This window comes from Acomys russatus, unplaced genomic scaffold, assembly GCF_903995435.1.
Source record: "Acomys russatus unplaced genomic scaffold, mAcoRus1.1, whole genome shotgun sequence".
Classification (NCBI taxonomy): Eukaryota; Metazoa; Chordata; class Mammalia; order Rodentia; family Muridae; genus Acomys; species Acomys russatus.
The window spans coordinates 26,377-37,403 of record NW_026131533.1 but is presented as its reverse complement, the minus strand read 5'-3'; the positions used below and the strand labels follow the sequence as shown (position 1 = coordinate 37,403).

Below are 11,027 nucleotides of genomic sequence, written 5' to 3'. Positions count from 1 at the left end.
TTCCAGACATCCCCGGGGGAGTCTGCAGGCCAGCCTATGGCTCTCAGAACTGCTGTGTTGTCCCACAGCTCCTAAGGCACCCCTGGAGGGCTATCTTCAGGCAGGGGGTGCAGGTGGGGACAGCCACCTCAGTCGGGGGTGGGTTGGGGAGGGACAGCCTCCGGAAGGAGCCTGCCAAGTGCTACAGAAACATACGGCAAGATGAGTCTTACATAGCGCAGAACAGATTGCAGGGTGTCGAGCAAGGGGATGTTTTAAAGAAATAAATCTCAGCTCCCGGCTGCAGAAGCGCAAACAAGCCCAAACAACAGCTCCCCGGAAGCAGCAGCCTCCTGCGCCAGGCTGCTGCAGCGACCATGGTGAGATGTGTGTGTGTGTGTGTGTGTGTGTGTGTGTGTGTGTGCGCGCGCGCGCGCATACACACGGGTCTTCCCAATTTCCTGAATGACAGGGGTGGCAGCATATCTCAAGCCCTGCCATGGCCCACAGCGGGGTGGGGGAGGGGAGGGTGGGGGAGGGCATCCATCCTTCCCAGGCACCTCTCAGGATTCCTCCCTCTGTCTCTGTGGACTCACTTGACACCAGCAGGGGGCGGCACCACGGACCCCTCTAGTACCTGACCTCCCTCATCCCATGCGGCTTGGTTCTCACTGTGACTGAGGGGTGTCCTAGACACCCACATACTACCAGGCCCCGCCCTTGCTCAAGTGCCCATCTGCCCTCTCCAACCTCTGGATCTCTCCACTTGCCCTCTATTTTCCTTGATTGATGTTTCTTTGCCCTCTAGGTCTTCTCAGAACACTGCCATGAGCTGGGCAGCTTCTGACGGGGGAGCAGAGGGTCAGGGAGGGGCAGCGAGGGCTTGCCAAGGCTGTGCCTGCTGCGCTCCTCTTCCTCCCTTGCTCACCCTCTGAGGATACCCACTCATCCTTGGGCGTGCCTCCCTCCCTGTGCATGGCTGGGTCGCACAGAAAGGACCAGCTGGCCATTCAGGAGGCAGCCAAGGGGCATGTCACACCCCTGTCAGCTGAAGTCACAGCTGGGGGTGATAGGTGGGTGTCAGGAACCTTCGTGGCAGCACCCAGGCACCCATACTTCTGGGCTCATGGTTTCACCAAGCTTACTAACTCTAGAACCTTCTTGGCTACTCGGATTTCTCTCAGCACTCTCCACTTTTATCCTCTACACATATGGGAGCAGAGGCTGCTCCACCAACCATGCGTGCTAACGCCATTAATAATCCAGCCATGGAGCTGATACCTTGTGACACAGACCCGTTTCCTCCCCAAGGCAAAAGCACTTAGACCGTTTATTCCACCCTGTTCGCCCTTCAAGGTAGGATGACCCCGACCAGTGCCTACGGAGTCAGCCGTGACACCTGCGCCAACACCCACGGCACCAACTGTTCCAGGCTCTGCACATAGCTTCCGGAGACCCTTGCTCACTCCCCACGAAAGCAGACATTGCGTCAGAATCTGAATCTGATAGGTTAATAAAGTGAAACGTTCCCCCGAGTTGTATGATGCAAGGGCAGACCTCAGGGAACCAATCCTCATCTCTTCCTCTGCAGAGACAATAAGGAGATGCACGGGGCTTTCCAGGTCCTATGGACAGGGCTTAGAGAGGTGGCTCAGCAGTTCAGAGCACTTACTGCTCTTCCAAAGGATCCGAGTTTGGTTCCCAGCACCCAAGTCAGGCAGTAACTCTAATGCCCTCCAAGGACACTACATGCTCACAGCAAGCAAGCACACAACACGAGGGGGGGGGGGTTAGAAAAAAAGGAGGAGGAGGAGAAGACCCTACAGACAAGCCACGTGTAATGATGATCCTCTAATACCCCAGCTCATAAGAGGTAGATATGGGAGAACCAGGAGTTCAAGGCTAGCCTGGACAAATGAGACTCAGGGGAAAAGGAAGGAAGGAAGGACGGACGGAAGGAAGGGGCCAAGGACCTGAGTCTGATGCTCGGCATCCATCTAAGATGCTGGGGCCCTTAATCTCAGCTCTGAGAAAGCCAACAGGAGGATCCTGTCTTGATAGCTAGCCAGTCTGGCTGAATGAGATAGTTCCCAGTTGAATGAGAGACACTGTCTCAAAAAACAAAACAAACAAACAAACAAAAAAAAACTGAGGTGGTGAGCAATTAAAAAGACATCTGGCCAGGCGTGGTGGCACACCCTTTAATCCCAGCACTTGGGAGGCAGAGGCAGGTGGATCGATATGAGTTCAAGGTCAGCCTGGTCTACAAAGCGAGTCCGGGGCACCCAGGGCTACACAGAGAAAGCCTGTCTTGGGGGTGGAGAGACATCCGGTGTTAACCCTCTTCTACACATGCACACACATGCATGTGTACCCGACACAGGTTTGTGGGTACACAGAAGCAATTTCTGGGGAGGGGGCGGAGGGAGGGAAGGGGAGAGAAAGGGAGACAGATTGATTGATTGATTGATTGATTCCATATGTCCCATCCAGGGGCAAAGTTCCTTCCACCTTCGGGCGGCTGGGGCTTCAGCAGGAGGAAGTGAGTGTCGAAGCTGGACAATGGGGAGACAGTGGGGAGACCCAGAAGCAGCAAAGAGAAAGGTGGGGTGGCAGGTGGACCTTGCCACAGGGCCCCTGGACAAGATGCTTGCTTACTGTCTGTCTCTCACACATCTACAGCTGAGCCAGGCTCACTTGGGCCTCAGGCAGGCCTGCAGGAACACAGAACCACAGGAAGAGCCCGAACCCTGCAGGGGACTCAAGGCCTGAGGTCACCACATCTGACCCTCACCTAAACACCGATCCTCCACTGGGCGAGGCACCCTGGAATACATATCAAGAGTGACAGTGAACTTGAGGGAGAACTTGGCCTTCACTGTCCCTAGGGAGAAGTCCTGGGAATCAATGAGAGCATCTGCTCACACTGTTTTTGTAACTAAAAAATTTTTTTTTCAGATTTATTTTGTATTTATTTTGTTGTTTGTTTTGTTTTTTGAGACAGGGTTTCTCTGTGTAGCCTTGGCTGTCCTGGGCTCGCTTTGTAGACCAGGCTGACCTCAAACTCACAGCGATCCACCTGCCTCTGCCTCCCGAGTGCTGGGATTAAAGGTGTGCACCACCACCGCCCAGCCCTATTTTGTTTTTATATGTTTTGCCTATACATATGTGTGTGCACCACACGCATGTCTGGCATTCTTGGAGGTCAGATCCCCTGGAACTGGAGTTACAGGCAGAGGTGAGCCACCCATGTGGGTGCTGGGAACTGAACCCTGGTCCTCTGGAAGAGCAGTTTGAGTCCTCTCCAGCTCTGGGAGATCTGTTTTGAGGCAGCTCTCCCATGCCTCTCTGCTTGTCCTGGAGCCCTCTGAGGACTGACCAGGATGGCCTCTGAACCCACAGAGACCTGCTGCTTCTGTTCCAAGTGCTAGCCTACTCAGGGCTACCTAGTTTTTTAAAATTGACTTTCTTTCTAAGATTAATATAATCACACAATAAGATGTGTAAAAACTAAAGACTGCCTCAATAAAGTCCCTGTACTTACACACAGGCTATCTTTCTCTTGATTTGGCTATCCGACAGAGGCCTCACAGGTGCTATTTAAACCGGTGCCCCTCGATACATACAATTAAAGCGCTTAGTTGAGGCTGCAGCTAGGGCTCCACTGGTAGAGCTTGCGTCTGGTGCGCAGGGAGCCCTGGGTTCCACTCCCTGGCACTGTATACATTGGGTATGGTAGCTTCAGCAGGAGGCTGAAGCAGGCGGTTCGGGGCTTCCGGGTCATCCTTGCCTACTGCGTTTGAGACTAGCCTGGGCTATCCAATACCCTGATTCTAAATATAAACCGGTAAGACTTCTTGGTTGCGTGTGTCCTACTTCAGGGGTTCATAGGGTTGGGGCATGAAAGGCGATAGTGTTGGTCAGCACGGCTCTGGACCGTCCTCCGTGGGTGGAGTCCTGGAGACACACTGAATGGCCCCTCTTACGTCTCTACCCTTCCCAGAGTTCAGCCTCAGTTTCCCTTCTGGTTTCTGGTGTGTGTGTGTGTGTGTGTGTATGTGTGTACATGTTTGTACATATATGTGAAAGCCAGGGGTGTCAAGTGTATGGCCGCTCTGCCTGTCAGTGTTCCACTTGAATGTACAGGGCCGGTGGAGGATGGGCGAGTTGGACCCATGAAACTGCAGTTCCAGAGGGCTGCCAGTGGCCATGTGGGTGCCGAGAACCCCTCAGTCCTCTGGGGAAGCAGCCAAGCCACACTCTTAGTCTGCGAGCCTTGTTCCAGTCTCACCTTGCTTTTGTTTTGTTTGTTTTTTTTGCTTGCTTGTTTGTTTGTTTGTTTGTTTGAGATAGGGTTTCTCTGTGTAGCCCTGGCTGTCCTGGACTCATAGTCCAGGCTGGCCTCAAACTCACAGAGATCCACCTGCCTCTGCCTCCCGAGTGCCGGGATTAAAGTGTACGCCACCACACCCGGCCTATTGCTTTTCTTTGCTTGGCTGGTGTTGGTTTTGGACAGGGTCTCTTTGGCTGGCCAGTGAGCCCCAGGTACCCTCCTCTCCCTGCCCTGTGAGTGCTAGGGTTGGGGCACAGGCCTTTCCACGGCTGTGGTGCTAGGGCTGAGCTCTGGGCACAGGCCTTCCCACGGCTGTGGTGCTGGGGCTGAGCTCTGGGCCCATGCCAGCTCCTGGCCGATCTACCTCCCCAGCCCCACCCTGGGTGTGAGTCTTTGGGAACTTCCACACAGCAGCATAGGTCTTCCCACTGTGGTGGATTCTGTGCCATGTGCTACAGGGCTGGGAGAAGAGGGGGTGGCAGCCGGGGTGAGGCAAGGCAGGAGCCCCTCTGGTGGGGTCAGCTAACATTCTTGTTCTCTGGTGACTATGCGGGCCCTTCCCTCGTTCCCTCAAACATCTGGGTGCACTTTCCTCTTTCTAAAACTTGGGTATTTCTTAGAACTCTTTCCATTGTGACCAGGACAAAGCAAGCCGAATGTCTGGTGCTAATCTCAATCCCCAGGGCAAGGCCAGCTCATGCAAGCTAGCCACATGCTCACACGAGCTAGCCACATGCTTGCTTACTTGGACTAGCCACACGCTCGCACGAGCTAGCCACACGCTCGCACGAGCTAGCCACACGCTCACACCTAGCCGGCTCTTCAGACTGAACCCATTCCTCTTGGAAATGAAGAGAGGTAACGAGATGTCCACTATCTGTGGCGTCATCTTTCACACCACCAGGGCTAGAGCTGTGTCTCTTGACACCTTGGGAGGAACGGGAGAATGGCGGAGTCCAGGCCACCAGAACCCAAGCCCTGTGGGCCAAGTACCAGGCATTCACTCCCTAGAAGGCCTTGAATCAACAGGTCATGGGTTCCAGGCTATCCCTGTGACATGGGAGGGGAGTTAAGAGGGAAACTGAAGGCTTAGTACATGACTGGGCTTTCTGACAAACGGACCCTGGCTGGCTATATCCCAGAAGCAGTGGGCAAATGCAGACAGCCCAGGGGACCCTGAGATGCCTTTGACCACTCGGGCTTTTGTGAACATCCCACCAAGTAATGAAACGGAGAGAGGGACATGACTCTGCCATGCAGGTCTGTCAGCCTCCTCTGGTCCATCCTCAGCCACAACTCGGCCTGCATATGTTGTTCTCCAGTGCTGCCACTAGAGGGCAGCCGAGAGCCAGACTGTTTGCCCTGCCCTGGCCTGGCCTCTCTGGGACTCAATTCTCCTGCTTCAGGGAGCAGGACAGGTAGGTGGGTTCTCAGCCCAGCACGCAGGACCTGCTCTCCCTTGGATCCCTCCACAGCCACAAGGTTCTCAAGGCTGCTGAAACAGAAATTCCTCGAGGAGTTCAGAATATAAGGATGAACGGGGGCCTGGAGGCCCAGGCCTGTCATCCCAGCTACGCAGAAACTGAGGGAGGACAATGGAAAGTTAAAAACCTGCCTGAGCTACAATGTGAATTAAAAGTCAGGCTGGACCGCTTAGCAAGAACCTGTCTGAAAAGGGCTGGGGGGGGGAGGGAAGGTCTGAGGATGTGTCTCCGTGTTAAATGACCCTGGGTTCAATCCTCGCTGCTGTGAAAACAGGCCAGGGGCTGGGGGCAAAGGTCGTGTGGGAAAGCGCTTGCCTAGCATGCACGAGGCCCTGGACTGGATCCCTATCCCTGAGTAAACCCCATGTCGTTGGCATACAGTCATGATCCCAGCCTTCAGAAGGCAGGGCGTCAGAATTCAAGGACACCCTTAGTTATCCGGTGAGTTTAAGGCCAGCCTGGGCTACATGAGACTGTCTCAATAAAGAAAACATGATGTTCAGTCATTGCCCCGGAGAGTCACGGATACTGGTTTAGTCTGGGTGAGAGCAGAGTATCAGGGGACTCCAAGTCTGGGCAAAACCAACGACACTGCAAAACGCAGACTCCAGGCCCAAACCCTTCCAGAATCTACATCTGCTACAAACAAAACCTCCCATCATGCACTGCGGGGGCATCCATGCTGGAGCTTGGAAACCAGACCCTCAGCTGCGCTGTGCTGTGGTAAAGCCTTTAAAATATGGGGCCAGATTGCAGGCCATGGCTGAGGCCAGACTGTAGGCTATGGCTGGGGCCAGACTGCAGGCTATGGCTGGGGCCAGACTCTAGGCTATGGCTGGGGCCAGACTCTAGGCTATGGCTGGGGCCAGACTGCAGGCTATGGCTGGGGCCAGACTCTAGGCTATGGCTGGGGCCAGACTGCAGGCTATGCTAGGGGCAGACTGCAGGCTATGGCTGGGGCCAGGCAAGGCCACCTCCCTCTCAGCCTGGCACTGGGTGTAGCAGCACAGGAACTCACCACTGCACTGCTGCTGTGGCACCACTAGGGGGCGCTCCCAAGCCTGCCCTGGCTCGGGGGTTGGGGGGTAGGGGGTTTGGGGAACCTCAGCACTCTATCTGCACATTCAAACACCAAGACCAATGCTATCAACCCCTTAGGCTTTAGCAGACCATGTCTTCCAAGGAGGCAAAACCAGGACAGACTCCATCTTGAATTCCTAACTCCTGCAGGCAGCAAGGCATCACGTCTCTCTGCTGACTGGCTCACTGCAGCACCGGCATGATGGTGTTCCAGCCCTGGTGTAGCCCCAGCTGCTGGGTACCAGTCCCGCCAGCTGGTGGCCTCCAGCAAGCCACTCACCCCTGAGCCCCTCTCCCTTCCCCCAGTACAGGGGGCAGCAGCCGGGACCTCGCTCAGCGCATGGACACGTGTAACCCAGAGCTGACTGACCCTGATGCCCACGGTGCCGCTCACCTGTGAGCCCAATTATTAAACAGACACCCTGGATAGCACTGGCCCTCACCACCATTGTTTATATTTGTTATTCTACCTAAATCTACTAAGCTGAGGGCCACATCTAGGATAAAGGAGGCGCTGGTGTCAGATGTGCTCACCCTTGAGTGTCCTGGGTTTGTGCGTGCAAGCACCTACCCTACGGACCTGTATTTAACAGTTTCCAAGGGGCCCAGGGAAGTTCCTTAAGCAGTTAAGGTAAGCAACTCAAAAGAGCTTGAGGAAGTCCCTGAAACTGACCAGTCTCACTAGGCCCCTCCCTGCCAGAGTAAGCAATAAAAGCTGAAAGTTCCCCTAAGACTGGGAAAGGCTGCAAACAAAACTCAGACTAGCTGCCTGCCAGAAGCAGAAAGCAGCTGCATTTCACAGAAGACATTTAGACCAACTGAGGCACCTGGGAGGACGTTCTGAACCCGTCGACCTGCCTGCTGGCATCGGCTCCCCAGCTTTGTGAGCTGTCCCCCGTGCTGGGGTGGGCATTGGTGATGCAGCTGGTTTTTGGGTCATTTCTGTTCCTGTAAGTGACCTCAGTCAAAACTCATGGCTCACCAAGTTAGACTCTGGTGACACCCACACTTCCGCCTGCTGTGAGCAGACCTGTGTGTGTGTCTCCCCATGAAGAGTTCTGTTGCCTAACAGGACCCAAGAACCCCGAAGATACCAGGCGACATGGTAATGGCCCTCCTTGGGCCCCCAGGCCAGAGGACCCTCTCCAAGGTAAGCCGTCCTGCCTCCTGCAAGTATAGCATGCGCCACAGGGCACGGTGGACTCAGCAGAGTGAACGCTAGTTCCTTTATCAAACACCCAGGGCCATGTTCCCGCCCCTGCAGCTGGCAACAGGGGGGAATCCCAACGGGTCCATGTGTCAGGCGGTCTGCAAGACACATACTGAGCCCAGAAGGGAGCCAGGCAACACCTCATGAAGTCACTCACAGGACCACCCAGGCTCACTGGCAGGAGTCTGCCTGAGGGCTGAGACACACCTGACACTCTCGAGGCGTAAGAACAGAGAAACCAAAAGACCTTGTGAGCGGGGCCTTGTTCAGAGGCCACCACACCAGGCAACAGTCCTGCATGGAGAGGCTGTGAGGGGGGAAGGGGATAGAGAAGAGGCGGGCCGGGGAAGACAGACGCAGAGGAAGACAGACACGGGCAACCATTTGCATCTTTCCCGGTCACCCTTTCCCAGTCACCGTGTGGTGGCCCTAAGCCTGAGCCCGGAGCCCCTTCTTGTAAGCCACGTCAGGTCTGGGCAGCTCTGCATTAGGAACTCACCTGCCCTCGCTCTCCAGGAATGCAGGGCCGCTCCCCTCCGCCAGGGCCGCGCTGATGGGTGACAGGCAGAAAGGTGAAGAGAAGGCGTCCGAGTCGGAGTCGAAGGAGCTATCCCTGCTCACGCCATCAGCGGACAGCTCCAGGGAGCCCTCTTCCTCCACGGCCTCAGGCCGCGGCTCCCGGCCATCCTCGGTCCCGTCCTGGGAGCTGACTGCAGACAAGATCCCGGAATCACTGTGGACAGGCTGTGAAGCGGGCAGGGGCCCATCCGCCTCTGGGCCCTGGGCCAGCTTTTCTTGGTCTTCCTCTGTAGGGCTGATGTGCACAGTTTCCTGCGTGTCCTGAACTACCGCCAGGATGTCTTCGTCTTTGGGGATCAGGGGAGGCCTTGGCTCTGTGGGAGAGGGTTGGTAGGGGGCCCCCAGGCTCGTGGTGCGTCGGCGCCGAGGCCGGGGTGCTTTGCGCACCGGTGAGCTCTCGGGGGTGATATAGCGTAGGGCCTCCTCGTCCTGCCTCTGGATGCGAGAGTTGGGGACCCATGCCAGGATGAGGGTAGCCCCCAGCAGCTCATCTTTCTCCATGTACAGGCACAGGTACCCTGTAGGGAGTTGCAGGACAGGCGGTCAGGGGGGCTGGACAGGTGGTACCCCAGCTACATGCACAGCTGTAGGAGGAGGGAGGCAGATGGGAGACCCAGTCATGACAAGAACAGTTCCAAGATGGCAGATGGCAGCACTTGGGCCTCCTCCATCAGCCATGGCACCCCCTGGTTTGTTGCTTCCAATGCGCTCTTAAGGCTGTGTATTCGTCCGCATCAAGCTCTTGCGGAAGGCGGCATCTCCCAGCACAGCCCCAGGCTGTTTGGAGTATACCGATCCTGGGCGGATTTTGTGATTCAAAACCCTTTTAAGCAAGAGCCAACAACATGAACCACATATGTCCCTGGGGACTTGAACTCCAGCCAAAAGCCCCTTGGCACGATTCAGTGTTTGGCAGAGGTTGGGAGAATCCGCCAGCTGTTCCCGACGGTCACGTGATGGGGAGGCTGTTCCCACACCCTCCAGTCACGCGGCCTTGGGATAAAGATTGAGACTCTAAAACCCCATCCTTGACCTCTCATCACAACAGCACAAATAACACGCAGGGCTCCCCCAAGGTAGCTGTTGCCTTTGCAGCTGCTGTTTTTTGAGTGAGTGGACCCTCCCACTCCTGAGCTCACAGCCTAGAACCTGCCATGTTTCACAGGTAAGGCTCTTGTCCCCAGCCTGCTTGGGTGGAGCCTAGTCCCACTGGCCCAGCTAGGACCTCACTGGAGAGAGGCCCACATGCATGCATGCTCCCAGGCAAACCCTGTCTGCCTGGCTCTTTCTCATTGTCACCTTGCTTAAGCCTATTTAAGATGTCTTCACTGAGGCCCCGGCTGTGCCTTTCAGACAAGCTAGTTCTGAAACTCCTTTCTGAGGCCTGAAGTCTAAGGAAAATCCTCCGGCAGCTGTAGGTGACAGTGGGGAGCTGCGCCATCCCAGAACCCTACCGGCAGAGCGAGGCTCCATCCCTAGAGACCGCAAGTGTACCAGGAAACTGAGAATGGCTTGGGATGCTTGATGTCCTCTCACCTGGGTGGTGCTCCCCAGGGCCCTGTAGCCCCTCAGGCGCGTGCACACAGACATTGTTCTTGGAATAGATGATCTCTCCATCCAGGACGGAGGGGGACCCACCACTGCCCCCCGTGGTGAGGGTCAGGAGGTCCGAGGCCTTGGAGGAGGCCCGGCGAAGGAGGCGGCCCAGAGACATGGCTGAGCATGCGTTTCCATCCTCCGTACACTTAGACCCAGGCGAGGCTCGTCAGAACCTGCAGGGGAGGAGAGAGGAGATGTTTTGAGGTCAACATTCAGGAACACGGGCTGGATGTTGGGGTGTATCCTGCCTTGTAGTGTCTGGATCCCAGTGGCTTTTGGATGCTGCTGGCACAGAGTTCATGAAGACAGAGCATTGTGGGGCCATGCTGTACCGCCCCCCAGGCTCAGCCTACCACAGGCCACTGGCATCCCTCCACAGTTTTGAGCCTCTCCACATTGCTTAGGGAGCTGCACCAGCGCCAGGCTTGGCTGCCAGCAGCCCTCAGCTGCTTCCGAAAACCAAAAACATCCTCACGTGGCACTGTTTAGCCACACTGAGGATAATCAAAAGAATGTGCTGGAAGCTTGGGAGGAGATTCCAAAAGCCAGGCTGTGGCTGTGAGGAGCATCCCGCTGCTGTGTCCCAGAGCCACACACGGAGGGGAGGGGAGGGGCAAACACAGACCACAGGAGGCCTTCATCCTCCGTGTGGGCTCTCCTGCTCCTCCACACCAGGATGCTGGGTGTGCAGACAGCCTCCCTCCCAGAATGTTCTGGAGAAGCCTGGCTGCCTCTAGACAAGCCAGGGCAAATCTGCTCCACA

General features: G+C 56.0%; 1 protein-coding gene across 1 annotated transcript; it reads right to left on the bottom strand.

Annotated features, from left to right (window-relative positions):
* Window positions 1-8,535: 8,535 nt before the first annotated feature.
* On the bottom strand, window positions 8,536-10,432 carry LOC127186270 (TBC1 domain family member 16-like). Its single transcript, XM_051142706.1, has 2 exons — window positions 10,202-10,432; window positions 8,536-9,183 (listed from the first exon to the last, which is right to left on the bottom strand). The coding sequence occupies exons 1-2, from the start codon at window positions 10,377-10,379 to the stop codon at window positions 8,582-8,584; spliced, it is 780 nt and encodes a 259-aa protein (XP_050998663.1). The 5' UTR covers window positions 10,380-10,432; the 3' UTR covers window positions 8,536-8,581.
* Between the last annotated feature and the right edge of the window lie 595 nt (window positions 10,433-11,027).